This window comes from Centruroides sculpturatus, unplaced genomic scaffold, assembly GCF_000671375.1.
Source record: "Centruroides sculpturatus isolate CEXI.00-Female unplaced genomic scaffold, Cexi_2.0 scaffold812, whole genome shotgun sequence".
NCBI lineage: Eukaryota > Metazoa > Arthropoda > Arachnida > Scorpiones > Buthidae > Centruroides > Centruroides sculpturatus.
Window position 1 is genome coordinate 358,450 of NW_019385039.1, and position 15,587 is coordinate 374,036.

The 15,587-nt window shown below is 30.2% G+C and overlaps 1 protein-coding gene across 2 annotated transcripts in view; it reads left to right on the forward strand.

Moving 5' to 3' along the window:
* LOC111633748 (E3 ubiquitin-protein ligase UBR5-like) overlaps window positions 1-9,617 on the forward strand; it is a 162,629-nt gene extending 153,012 nt beyond the window's left edge. For both annotated transcript variants that reach the window (XM_023378360.1, XM_023378361.1), the window contains exons 42-48: window positions 945-1,075; window positions 1,205-1,420; window positions 2,011-2,239; window positions 2,309-2,434; window positions 6,710-6,854; window positions 8,449-8,549; window positions 8,620-9,617. In XM_023378360.1, coding sequence (XP_023234128.1) covers window positions 945-1,075; window positions 1,205-1,420; window positions 2,011-2,239; window positions 2,309-2,434; window positions 6,710-6,854; window positions 8,449-8,549; window positions 8,620-8,832 — 1,161 coding nt within the window. In that variant the 3' untranslated portion in view covers window positions 8,833-9,617. The remainder of the gene's footprint in view (window positions 1-944; window positions 1,076-1,204; window positions 1,421-2,010; window positions 2,240-2,308; window positions 2,435-6,709; window positions 6,855-8,448; window positions 8,550-8,619) is intronic.
* The last annotated feature ends 5,970 nt before the right edge of the window (window positions 9,618-15,587 follow it).

Genomic DNA, 15,587 nt, shown 5'->3' on the forward strand with positions numbered 1-15,587 from the left:
TATTCCTTTTTATGTGTATGTTATATCCTTTTTAAATGTTTTAGTTGACTGAAGAGGGGCTTAAGAGCTCGAAACGTGTAATTTTTTCCACACGTATCAACTAAATAAAGATGAGAAAATCCGCCAAGTGTCTTAATTTATAGCACTATATTGTGTCAGAAGCATAAACAAATAGCAAAGCACGGTTTCATATCATCAAAATCATATAGTAATATTTTAAATATTACATATAGGAAAAAATGCTTAATAATGCTTATTAAGTTAGCTTATTAACGAGTTATTAAGCTTCAAAGATGGTGAAGAAAATTGTGCCCCCATACACACTAACATCCATAGATACAGGAAAAAAACCCAAAGTTTTATGCATTTCTCGATGTTTTAAGGTATCAAGTTCAAAAATGTGAAAATCTTGGGTATCATTTTTTGATTGATTGCCATACTTTCCCTCTGTTATATATAACAGAGCTGGGAAAGTAAAAAGAGGAGTCCATGACTTTGTTTTCTATGTACAGAAGTATTAAAGTGATGGTGTTCATGCTTTCTGATGCAACTGAGCACACTTAACAGAATGTAGGCATAGGGGTCAAAGATGAAAACAGCATTGTGCACACTTAACAGAAAATATGCGCAAAAAATGAACAAAACATAAGAATAAAACAATCGATGGCAATTACTTTGTTCTTGGATCATATCTCTATGTTGGTAAGTGCAAGGATTTTCTCTCCCATGGCATGCAGGTAGAAGGTACAAGGCTCTTTTGAGGTGACAAGTGCAAAGTTCACCTGTCCACATCCATCAAGCATAATGATCACCTTTATTATGCCTAATGGGTGAAGGGATTGCTTCTTTGTTTTTGGCTCCACCTCAATTTAATCATGATACAACAAAGTTGTACAATGTACTATTTTATAGAATAAATTGATTGTATTTATTTATATTTTCAGTCTTTGGCAAGTAAAATTACTGGCATGTTACTTGAATTATCTGCTGCACAATTACTTTTGTTGTTAGCTTCTGAAGATGCTTTGAGATTGAAAGTTGATGAAGCTGTTGACATAATATTATCCCATGGCAGGTTAGTAAATTATTATTATTATTATTTATTTTTTTTTAAGATCTTTTTACAGCATTTAAAAATTGAGAAAATAATGCAAATTGCTATTTTGGTAACAGAATAATTAATTTTATTCCTAACTATTTTCAGAGAAACGAGTTCCGAAGCATTGTTGGATTTGGATGTTTTCAATTTAGTAGATAGGTCTCGTAGGAACAGTTCTACACGCCGAAGTGATGCCGAAGATGATGATGACATGGAAGATAATACTCCACTTTTTTACCAACCAGGGAAAAGAGGCTTTTATTCTCCTCGTCAAGGAAAATCTACATCAGAAAGATTAAATGCATTTCGTAATGTTGGTCGGTTAGTGAAGATTCTTGTTCTATTAATTTTATCTCATACAACTATTGTGACTAAGAAACTAGTGTAATTTTGATATAAACCAATTTAAGTATGGATGAAGATAACAAATAACTTTCTTGAAGAATATTTTAAATAAAAAATTCTTTTCAAATAATACTAAATTGATTTAGAATTTTGGTTAAAAAACATTTTTGATTTTGCAATGAACAAATGAAATAACAGGTTAATAATTGTTTAATAAAACTTATGTAATAGTTTCTTTTAAGGATGTCACTCACCACGTTATATTCTTATATTTTAGGAAATGCATTTTAGACACTTTTTTGCTCCCCTTCAGTCTTTTACAAATTTTTTAAACCAGTTTTCATTTTTTTGCTTTGCATTCAGCATGGTATTTGTTTTAAATATTTGAGTTTTCTCTCTACTTTCTTTCTAGTATGAAAAGAAAGAAACAGTTTGTATCAAGTCAGTCAGTTTTATCAATATATGAACTGGCTTGATACAGACTGTTTTCTTAGATATTTTATTAATGTTATAAAGTACCAATAATGTTTGTTTTCTAATAGTTATTGCTTTCTTTTGTGTTTTAGTGTGATTGGATTATGCTTGCTGCAGAATGAATTATGTCCAATATTCTTAAATCGTCATGTCATTAAATTCATTCTTGGAAGGCGTGTAGGATGGCATGATCTTGCATTCTTTGATCCACTCTTGTATGAATCTCTAAGACAAGTGGTAATTGATGCTGAATCAAAAGATTCAAATACAATATTTTCTGCACTTGATTTAACATTCTGCATTGATCTGTGTGTGGAAGAGGTAATATATTATTTGTTTTAAAAATATTAAATATAATTAGAATTGCTAATATTATTTTTCATATTTCAGGGTGGTGGAAGCGTTGAATTAATTCCAGGAGGAGGAAGTATAGAAGTTAATAGTCAAAATGTGTATGATTATGTCAGACGTTATGCAGAATATCGTATGATGAAATCACAGGAAAGAGCTCTTGAGGTATATTTTTCTTTATTTTAGTTTAATGGACAAATGGTTAATTCTTTGATAGAATAGTAAGGTAAGAGAATGCCTTATAATAAAACTAAGAACTATTAAACATCTAGTTTTGATTCCCTATTAATAATTGATAATATAATTGTCTTCTTAAAATGAAAAATTCCTCAATGTTAAACAGTTTTGGAGATTTCACTTTAATCTCTACAAGTACTATTTGATTGATGACTGACTCATTTATTATGAAAAAGCAAGTCTGAATATGGATGTGTGATTTCAAATTTCATAACATTGGATTTCTTCATGTGCAGAAAATTATGATACAAACAGTAGCTCCTTGTTATATCGTGCATGTCATTAGACAAACTAGTGAATGATATATCAAATGATATGACAAAACAAGTAGATGGATATGTCTGTTATATTTATTTTCAATTTCCTTATCAACTTGCTTTTTCTAGTGTGTTGTATTTCATGTAATGGCAGTTTTAATGATTGGAATAAGGTAATATTTTTTTCCAGTAAAAATTCAAGGACAACTGATCTTTTTAAATTAAGGTACTTTTATTTTTAAAGCTCAATATATCTGAATGTGTGGTATAATGAGGTCTACCGTACCAGCAGAACTGTTCTAATATGTAAAAAGATTCCGAAAAGAAGGATGGTTCTAATCTTACTGTGAACAAACTAACTACAAATATTTTTGTGCACTTCATTGAGTCATTTTCTAGTTTCAGCAAAATATTGTTAAACTTAATGATTTTGGATTTTGCAATAAGATTAAGAAGTTATTTTATACATAATCAACAACTGGATCAATAATAAGGAAACTAATAAACACAAACATGAAAGCAACAACACCACTTATAAATTTTTTAAAATCCTGTACGAACAAAATATTTTTGAAAGAATCAAATTTAAATCAAACGAATATGGTATAATTTTAGTGCCTGAAAAAATCCCTAGTTTAAATAGGAAGATAAATGTTTATGATGATAATATATGGGACCAGAGAATTGTAATTTACAAACTGTTGTAGCTGCACTGTACCTAAATTTTATATAGGTGAAACTGGCAGAGATTTGAAGGTTTAGTTTAAAGAACACGTATCTGCAATTAAATATAATAATAATAGTTCGGCTGTTGCAGTTCATTGTAACAGTGAAGGTTGCCAAATTATCAGAGACACTGTAAAAATTGTTAAAAAAAAGAATCTTGTACACAAAAAAGGAAATGGTATGAACATTTAGAAATACTAAAAAACAAAGACAAAATGATGAATAATAATACTGGTCAAAATTATTATAGTCTTATTGTTTTAACAGTGAGCATGTTTTTTACTTCATCATTCTGTTTTAATGTTTTAATGGTAAAACAGTTTGCAGTGTCATGATTTTAAATGTTATGGTTTTAACAGTGTACTTTATTATGTATATTGTTTGTCTCTCACTGTTAATACTACTTTATGTATCGTACCATCATATGTAATGTAAGCTCACAACTTTTACATCTATGTTATATATATTGTTCTTGTAAATCATTAACATTCTACTATTGTTATAGCAAATACCTGTAAATTAAAAATTGCCATCCTTATTTTATCATTCGTCACCATTTCTGTGCTTCTCATAACCATGTAAGTTAAAAATTTTTACAAATTTTGTAACAGTGCAAAATTTTGTTAACTTGTATGCATTGTTTCCTAAACAGTTACATCACAAAGAATTGATAAGGGACTCAAAGTCCAAAATGCATACTCTAGGAAATAAAAAATGTGATTTTCTAAAGCTTGTCCTGTTTCTAAATGATGGTGTAATAAGTCTAGTGGAAAAGAAAAGCCGTCATAGAGCTCATAAATTGAATGTTTGAACAAATTAATTTCAGATAGTCATTGCAAACATATTTTCTAATATTTACTAAATCATTTACTAACAACAAAAAATATATATCTGACAACTAATGTTTGATCCGTTGAAACATATAAGATAAAAGTTAGGTGAGTGAGTGCACGTGTACATGTTTTACAATTGTAATCCATTCTAGTTTGGTTAGTTATAGTGTCAACAATTGGAAATCAAAGTTAAAAATTATCCTGATTCAAAAGCATTGAAATATAAATAGGCTATGAAAATGAAATTTTTTTTCCAATACCTTTCTGTATAATCTACCATGTATTCCCAGTTTATTGACCACATTTATCTTAAAATTCTGCTTTAGACTAGTGTTGAACACTAGAAATGTTCAAACTTCAGTATTTGAGATAATTCAGGTAATAAATGCCATTAAACATGCTATGTGAAAAAGTAGTATGAATTTCTGTTTCTAGATCACAGTGCCAAAAATTTTGCAATTTAAAGTATTTCTTTGGATTGTTATAATAAAAGCAAATTAAAGATGGTTTTAATACTCTTATTTTCAGTTAAATACAGTAAAACTTCTGTAACTCAAATATTTCTTTATCTTGAAGAAAATGAAATGCTTGGTTGGTCTCAATGGAGTAGCATAGGAATTTAACAACTCCAATTTGAATTTTCTTGCTTGAATTTTCTCCAAGTCAAGGGTTTTCATGGTTTTTGTCATTGATTTATGTTACTTTCAACTTTCATGACATAAATTTGAATATTTATTCTATCCAAAGTGATCTTATATTCAGATTGCCATGAAATTTTTGGACAGTTAATTGTATCTACTGTTCAACATCCATTTGTACAGAATGTTCCTCTTGCTTTATCTCAACAAGATGTACTGAAAAACTGTTTGATTTTATTAGTTACATTGAACATTTTGGTGAAAAGCATTACACAGGCTGTTTAAAACAAAAACTATCAAAAATTCTTTATATAATGCAAGAGAGGTAAAAGTACAAATATATTCAGGATCTGCATTTTTCACTCTATTGTTTTTAACCGCTTCTTGTCCACTTTTTTAAAAAAATTTTTAATTAAGCATAAAAATACTTACAACTGAAAAAAAAAGGAAAGACATGCGTTAATTTTGGTTAAAAAGCTTCATCGTTTAGTTTCCTTTGTCTCGCCTTTCTGTGAAATTTAACACCGATGAGTCATTGTTTACACATCTGGATGACCTTGAGAACAGCTGGTGTCATATTTCCCGGGACATTCTCAGACTTCTCGGGAGGAGAAGGGTTTAAAGTAGGGTGACTAGAAACTAAACCTATATTTTTAAAAAATTATAATTTTTATTGCGATTTCCGACCCCCCTAATTAATTAAACATATATATAATAAAATCTATTAATTAAAAAAATTAAAAAACTATCGGAAGTCGTTTTTGACATCAGAAAGCAGCTTTAAATAACTGTACCGAAGGAAAATCGGTGCACTACAACTTTAGAACGATTAATTAATTTTGATAAAAAACTCCCATTAAAAAAAACATTAAAAAGCAATTAAGCCTTAATCGAGGCTCATTAAAATCGCGATAAAAATTTTTCGCGCGGGCAAAAAATTTTGAAAAAATTTGGGAACCTAAAAAACATTCCAAAAATCAAAAAAAAAATTTCGGGGGCCGAAACGCCCGGTTTTTTTTAACGCTATAAACCTTGCTCGAGTCAGACTCTAGCGTGAGTAGGAAGGGGATTAACTTGAATTATCTGTAACTCTTTTTTTCCCCTTGGAGACATTTTACTATACTATACTATATAAAAACTGGAAAATGTCAACTTAATGAGAGTGCACATTTGTGGGAATTTCATAACATGTATAAACAAAAATTTATGCAAATTTGCAAATCAAGTGGCTTTCTTACAATTTCTGTTGCAAAGGCATTGTAATATCTAATGAAGTCATTTATTTATTTTGTTTAAAAAGGTATATTTTTAAGTCACCTTAATGAGTTTTTATAGAATATAAAAACTCATTAAGGTGACTTAAAAATATACCTTTTTAAACAAAATTTTAAAATTTTAATGAGTTTTTATATTCTATAAAAACTCATTAAAGTGACTTGAGAAATTTACTTAGTTGAAACTAAGCAGATTTCATATCATCAAAAATCTGTCATTTTATTGTATTTGAAAAACTTAAGGTAAGTGTTTAAGACTCAGATCATTTATAAAAAAATTAACATTCATTTTATCTTGGACTCTGATTCTTGGCATTCCTCTTTTTATTTTACAAGGAATTAAAAAATAAAATCTGCTTTTAATAAAAAAAGAGAACCCATTTCAGGCAGTAACTGGATCCTAGTCTATAAACATCATTTGTCATCATTTCAGTGATTAATGTCTATAAAATAATGTGTGTATGTTTGGTTATAGGCTTTACGTACTGGTGTCTATGATGTCTTGCCTCTTGCTAGTTTGGAGGGACTAACTGCTGAAGATTTTCGTTTATTATTAAATGGAGTAGGAGAAATAAATGTTCAGACATTGATAAGTTATACATCATTTAATGATGAAAGTGGTAAGAATAAGTTTAATAAGTTTACTGTTTGGTATTTATAATTAATTATTATATTTAAATGTATAAAAGTTTACTTTTTAAGTCACTACGAAAATGAAGTTATTAAATATAATTAATTAATATTTAAGCATTATTGTTTGAAATTTAAAAATTAAAAACTTAATTTGTTAATTTAATTTTATTAATTAAATTAACTTAATATTTATATACAAAATTAAAAGGATCAAATTTAAATTAGGTCAGGATGCTTCATAAAATTGAAAATTTTATGATGCATTTTCTGGACCTCCACAAACTAATTTAATTTTAAAATTAATTTTATTTTAAGCTTTTATATTTAAAGCCATTGAAAATCTTAATATTTAATAAAATTTATCATTTTTGATCAAATAAACAAATGCATGCATATACTGTATGCATGTGTGTGTATTTATATACATGATGTCTGGGAAGTCATGCCCATTTTTAATTCTTGTGATGTTTCAATATTTCCTTTAACTTGTCCGGGACATCAATATAAAAGTGTGAGTTTTGCCATGATCATTGCAAAGTCTGACAAGGCACCAAGTTTGCCAAGATGTTTTGTGGAAATGATCTGGTGTGAGAAGAAAAAAATACTCCTATCTCTGCATTCGTCTGTTGTCTGGTTCTGGTAGCACTCTTGACTGACTTTCTTTTTGAAAAAACTGCAGGCAAGGTATCTGCTAGGGGACAAACAGATCATTTGTCCCCACCTGGATCAAGCCTTCCAAACCCCCACAGTTAAAGTTGGAACCTTATAATTAATTCCCCAAGGAGTTTACAGAAATTTCATTCTCTGCCTCACTCACCTGACCCCACTACAACTATGCCATATGAAGGTCCTAGAATAGTATAATTTTAAGCAATAATTACAATAGTGGAAGTATATCCCTTTGTCCCTTTGGAAGAGTTACAGTGGTGGACACATGGCTACAAGCACTTGTACAAACCACTCCCAAACAGATGGATAGGTAAGGATCCAAATCATGACTAGTATATCTACTCAGATATGTTGTGGAATGCTTCATACAGTACTTGTTCAAAATATAAGTAAAGTAAGTGTTCTGATATATACAGTATCTTGGTATCTCCTTTACAAGAAGGAAAATGGACTATTGCAATTTCCTGGACACTCTTCAATATCCTCATTGCTGTTTGTTTTGATTAAGTCATCAAGTTAAATTTTACATATCATAAGATTAATTTTTTTAAAATTTATTGTTAATGCCTTTTTTAAACAGAATTATTATAAACCATATATTCTTTGATTTTTGACCCTTATATACATGAACATATAAACTATCTGGCTAAATTACTGGGATTCTTGGAAAATTTACTAACAACAAATTGTTTGTTGTTTCTAACTTTACTGAACTTGAATTTATAAGTCTTGAAACTTTTAATTAGAATTGATATTTCAAATCTATTAGATTTACAAAGATGTGTGTGATTTATATAATTGAAATTAGCTTTTGTTAACTTATACAAGAATTATTTGTGTGGATACTTATTAAGTAAATTTTACGTTAAATTGATTAAAATAATTAATATAGAAATGTTCTAAATTTACTAGCTGGTGCACCATCTGGGGAAGGTGGAGATAAACTGATACGTTTCAAACGCTGGTTTTGGTCAATTGTAGAACGTATGACAAATCAAGAGAAACAAGATTTGGTATGATTTTTTTTTTAATTTGACAATTCATAATTTTGAATTCTTTCTTAGAGATTTTTCAATCTCTTAGATATATTTTTGGACTGGAAGCCCTGCTCTCCCGGCAAGTGAGGAAGGGTTTCAGCCCATGCCAAGTATAACCATCAGACCAGCTGACGACCAGCATCTTCCTACTGCCAATACATGCATCTCTCGTCTTTACATACCTCTCTATTCCTCTAAAACGATTTTACGAGCCAAACTGCTCTTGGCAATCAAAACGAAAAACTTTGGATTTGTCTAGTCATCTCTCATAATTTTCTTGTTTTAGTATAGTATAAATCTCATGATCAAATTTGGAAAGTGACAAATAATTTTAGCTATTGTATACAAATATGAAATAAAGTGAACATCATTGGATTGTGGTGAGGACAAGTGGATTTTAAATACAAGAAACAATTTGTTTTACATCGTCTGATAAACTTAGAGCCTTCTGGTAAACTTCGGCTAAATGATAGGATAAAACCGAGACCTACTGTGCAAATTGTACAAGCTGGATTATATTTAAAAGGACTAATTATAAAATTGTTCTGAAGTTAAAGTGCAGAATAATTTAATGAAAATATAAATAACTTTGTTATCTATCATATGTAAAGAAGATACTCAGTCGGCTATGTTTATTTGTAAGTATTGTTTAATCTTAAATATTTTCATTGGACGATTAAACAAAATACAATGTCTGTATCTGTAATAGTAATGTTATTCTGTATTAAATATATATATATTTAATATATATATATATATTATATATATATATAAAAAAATCCAGATAGAATTGATAGAACCTTTGTTATTGTCTTGACCAAAAATGAACAAATTGATATTGATTTTTTCTACTGCACACTGCATTAAAATGACAGCAAATTTGAAAGTAACTTTTAGATTTGTGCAAAATATGCATCAGGCAAACTTTGTATTATCTAAATTATAATTTTAAATAAGAAGGGCAATATTGCACATTGTCCTGAAAAATTTCTCCATCTGAAACTGTCTGTATGTTAAAATAAAATAATTTTTTATGCTTTGAAATTGTTTTTATTGCATTATATATTAGAACATCTCTCTCACTTAAGGATTAACTTACTTATCTGTTCATGAATATCTGCTATAATACTAATTTCATATAAATATATATTAAATTAGTATCTGTAGAAATTTGAAGAATTCCAATGATTTTTTTTAAATTTTTCATTATATATGTAAGCAGTTTTCCTGTAATGACAATGATAAAGATGCAGAATTAAAATCTCATATTTTGGAAAAGATGATAAGGCAAATTTCATTTTTGTGAAGTCTGTACATACCAAATTAACAAAAAAAATCAAAAAATAGATTCAATACTAAAAGTATTGCCACTGATGATCTCAAGATATCTTTAATCTTTCTGGTAAAATATTCAATATTTCAGAATTTCATAAAAAGTATGGTATATAATGGTAGGTTTATACTTTCTCAAACAGTTACTTAGCAGCAGAAAACAGTTAATTCATATCATACTCTACTAGAAAAATTGGACAATGTTTTGCCTGTTAGGATTAGTCTTAACTGTCCTTCGCCTGTTAACAGGGAAAGGACAGTTAAGACTTTAAGGAAAATAAAATACTGTAGTTGCCCGAATATAAGTCGACCTTTTATTATTGATTTTATTTTCATGAGTTTTCAAATTTATTTCAATGCAAATTGTTAAGTCATTGAAACAATACTTTATCATGGATATTATAAGTTATAAATTGTAACTTACAGCTGCTTTTTGTCAATATCAATAAGAAAATAAATTAGTCTCGATTTTTGTACTCTAACTATTACTATGTCCTATGTGATGGGTAGTAGGCTGCCCAACATCATCACCATACCAAGGAAATAAGCTTTCCTGTATATTTCACGTGTATTCAGAAAATGTGTTTGCAGTTTTATGACTGACGAAACCAAAATATTGTTTTCGCTTATTTTACTTTTTTTTATAATAGTCTAAAACATAATGATATGGAATACATAAATTTATAATTACAATAGAAAATAAACTCTACAACAAAAGTTTTGCGGTAAATTTTCAGTCTTCCCCATTTTTTTCACAATCGCTCGATTATTAGAGAGAGACTTAGGAGTAAAATAATATAATGACCGATTTTGTCCAATACAGTAATACCCCGAACTTACGCGATAGGTGGGACCGAGCGATTACCGCGTAAGTGGGGTATAATTTCGCAATTTGTGTAAAATCCAAGTCGGATGTATGTAAGCTAATAAATGTTCTCGTTAATCTTATCTCTTCTTTTGATTCGTTTACTGTTATAAGAAATCGCCACATAGAGTCTCTCAAGTCTCCATAGATATAACAAACACAGAAATAACACAAAAAAAAGTTGTAGCTATGCGTCGATTCCGCGCGACACGTCCGAACACGTAAGCTGAACTACAGTGTGGGGGGAATGAGTAATCAAGAGTTGCGTGGCGCTCAAACAAATGACGAATCGACGAGATTTGAAAATCGCGTAAGTCGAGGTATTACTGTACAATAAAAACACGATTGTTTTTCACGATTTCTTTACAATCGTATCAAATAATTCCCATAGCGCCGAATACTATGCGTTTTCGGCGCTATAGTATACATATCACGACTGGCGTTTACATCACTGAACAATCGCAAAAGTGAAAAAAAAAATTTTAATACAAATTCGCGCATTGGCTACCAAATAATCGCACCGATTGAAAAGATTCATGCAGATCTTTAAGCCTAGAAACGTGCCTGATGATATCTCGCGTGACAAAATCGCATACATGTACTGGACCACAGACAGTTGTATAAATCGAAGAAAACTTTAGTCGGACTCGAATTTAGATCGAGAGAGATTCCCCTTCTGAGTAAACTGGAAAATAACTTACCGACCAGTAAGGTGTGCCTATTTATCCTTTCTTCAAGCTAAGGGCAAAAAATTTCCAAATCGATTATCGGAGCAGATTGTTAGAGACAGAAGGAGTTGCAAAGAGGATGTATCGATTATACAAATATTTGTGTGCAACGAAATCCTTCGCATTGCAGAATTTCTAAAAATCTGAAATAAAAATTGCAATAAAGCAAAGACTTCATTGCAATTTTTATCTTCCTGATCATACATTAAGGCCTTTGCCTTAATGTAGTATGTTAAATTGGAATTTTTCATTTTCATTCCAAGTTATCAAGTTGAAGCTGAAATTAACGCTCTCTTACAAGTTTTTAGTAAGGGTAAAAGATTACTTTAGAAATCTGGAAACGTGAAACGTTAAAACTTGTGCCGCGCTCAAAAGAATTCGATAGGATAATCACATGATGATGATTTATTTCAACTTGTATTAACATCTTTAAACAGTTTTTTTAATTTAAAGTTTTATTTTAATTCTTATTTTTATATATGATCGATTCAAAAAATTGGCGGTAGATATAGTCCACTTTGTTCTATTACTTAAAAAAGTCGAACGAATCAATATTCCGAGTATATTGTTAACGGAATTGCGATAGGAATTAACCATTCTTTCTTACATCAACAAAGAGAATTGAACGAAATTCGATACACTAGACTTGCTAATCCGTCCATCCTTTGTACACAAAGATGTCATATTACTGATGATCCTGAAGCCTACCTAAGGGAGCAATGAATGAAGTGACCTGTCGCTCTTCGGTACTGATTCTTTTTGGAGCTGTAGTTTGTGTGAAATTATTCAAAATGATACAGTAGTTGTACAGATAAGTTTAATTATTCAATTTAATGCTACGAGTTTACTGTGTGTAGTTGAAGAAAAAACGAATAAGAAACTAAGTTTATTTCTTCATGTTTTTCATAAAACTGTTACACAGTAGTTTGTACCACAGCCTACAATAAAATCAGCCTAGTCAAATGGGGGAAATCCCGTAGAAGAGTTGTGTCCAAAGGAAAATATTTTCTCCCGCTAGATAGAGCCACACAACGGACCATAACAACACTAAGTTATCTTAGCTACATGCTGTCATACTCTCGTAAAACAAAACAGTAATTAAAACTTAGGATATAGCAAATTATTGATTTTTTTATATTAATATTTTGCCCGGATTTCTGCAGAACAGTCTAAAACAATAGAATATTATCAATAATCATCTTGGTTCCCAATTAGTTTTTCCTGCGAACCACTTCAAGAAAGAGCTCAAACTCGCGTACCCTTTACAACAGAAATTCATATTAATCCATACTAATATTATAAATTCGAAGGTAATTCTGTCTGTCTGTCACCTTTTCACGTCTAAACCGCCGAACAGGTTTTAATAAAATTTGGCACAGAGATAGCGTACACGTTGGAGATGGACATAGGTTACATTTTACTGCGAGAAAATATCTTATTCCAACGAGAAAATTCGATATAATGCGGGCGAAGCCGTGGGTAGACAACTAGTGATAAATAAAATAATTTTTTTTTACATTTATTACCTTTAAAATACAATTCTAATAATAATGAAAATAACATAAGGTTATTTAATTTTAATGTGGCAAATGTGCACGATTATCTTTGCACAACTTTGCAAAATCTGGTTGCTTTTTGATCAGCTTTTAGTCTCGAGTCATCTTCGAGTTGAAGTCGGTTAGGATGTTTAGTTTTCATGTTTGTCACGGCCGAAAATCCGCTCTCGCAGAGGTATATTGCGCAAAATGGTAGTAAATATTTTATTGCCGCTTCGCTGACATGATAATAATGATAATTGTACAATTAACATAATTTGTGTTAATTGCAGTGGCGTGCCGTCATTAGAAGCGTTGGAAGCGCCGCTTCCCTCGTATTCTCTAAAAAATAAATAAATATTAATTTTAATTATGAAAATAATCGCACAATATTTTATTATAACCGCATTATGTATATTATTACAAATTTCTATACTACACGTGGAAAAAAACAAAAAAAAAATTGCTATTGTATATTGGAATATTAGTGACGGAGTGTAATATCCTGTATTTTCAGATTACGAAAAGCAAGATTTGCGCATGCGCTTTACAGAACACCAACGTCACCCTGTGTAGCCGGTGGAAGCCTACGACCTTGGGTGAAAGCTGCACACATATAAGATTACAACTCTGTCAAGGACCGGTTCTGGGCTGTTAGCCGCCTGCCCACTAGATAGTTCGATTACGTGAATAATGAGTAGATTTATAACTTAACCCAACCGATAAGAATTTACTGGTATGTTTTTACGATAGTTCTGTATAGTTGACAGGAGTTAAAAAAATGCATTAAAATATTTGATAGATTTATTCCGCTTTCCGATTTTATATTACTCACGGATTTCGATGTTAAACCAGTGATATTACGATTTCGTACATCCCATCTTTAAGGGAGTGTAGAAAAAAACGTGTACAATTCTTGTATAATGTTAAAAAATTAACTGTTACTTTGGTAGCATCATTTACAACTAAATTTAATGAATGAGAGAGATGCACCAGGTACAGAAAAGGCTCTAGAATTTATTTTCCTTAAATTTACGATTTATGTATCTGTTTGTCATAAAAATTTGTCTTTCCACTTTTTCCCGAGACTACAAATATTCGAGTACAAAGTAACTGGTTTCGACTTATTTCTACTTAAGTAGTAGTTAAATAATTAAGCGATTAGGGAATTGGGGACATAAACAAAACCCTGATGAAAGAGCCGGAATATTACTTAAACAAAAGCTTAACCGAATCAATCTCTAGCCGAGTACAGTGGGGACTGATTTCTTCGAAATACTGTATTAGATGTAATAAAGACAGACATTTTTCCAGTTCGACGAGAGTGACCGAAAAGTTGTAAATTTTGGAAATTTCCGCGGACAACACCTGGTCCTAAAACGAATTAGTTAGAAAACAAAAGACGGAAATCTATTAAGTTTAACATTTAGACTTTTACAGCTATGATGAGAAACGTTTAAAATTTACAACAACCCTGTCGCGTCTTTTGAGGTATATTAGTGATGCGACAAAAGAAACATTTGACATTGCCAAATCCCGAGGGTATCGGCACCCTCGGGATTTGGCAGCCCGCGTGCATGTACAGTACACACCGCACACCTAGCAGGACCGTCTCTGATTCCACTCGTAGGGAGCTATTTGACTAAGTGGTTAAGATTTAAAGAGTAAAGAATATTTTATGTTATTTTCATGTACGTTTCATTACAAAGTTATATTTAATTATAATTTTCTTTAAAAGTATATTCATACAATTGAAGAATGTTTTGTACCAGGTATGTATATCCACCACACATTTTATTTCACCAAGTAAGTTTTTATAATTTTATTTTTAATTTTAGCCCTTATATCGTGGCTAGCGATTCGGAATGTAATTGCGATATTGAAAATTTATTTTAAAAAAGTTTTGGCTCGAGATCATATAATGAAAAAGAAAACATTATTAAAAGAGAAAGGCCAATGCCTAAGTTAAATATAAACGCTTCAATAAAAAAATTTGTTCGATATTTTCACGATAAAATGGCTCTGTAAATGCATAAAAATGCATTTACAGAGTGAAATTAGTGTGTGGAATAAGAATGTCTTTGACAATTTAGCTGGCAAAAGACACGAAAAATCGTCGATTCTTTCGTATTTGAAGCAATTTGGAAATCGAAGCGGAATAGAATTTAACATTAGTAAATAATATAAAATAAATATTGAAAATTGTAACGAGATAATTATGGGTAATAGATATATTATATCTAAATAAATAGATGTTATATGTTTTTATCAAAGCAAGAATTGGCATTTAGAGGGCATATGGAATATATTGGATCTAATAACAGAGGTAATTATAATGAACTTGTTTATTAAGTACGTCAGATAAATAATCTATTAAAAATACATTTAAAGAAAGAATTAACTGATTGCCCCTGGATGTCGGCTTCTTATAGAAACACAGCTTCCCTATCATCAAATGTCACGGCACGCCCCTGGTTAATTGTACGATTTTTGTTTCTTGCGTAAGAATTTGATTTAGGTATTGTCACAAATGCATTTTTTTTAAATGAAATTT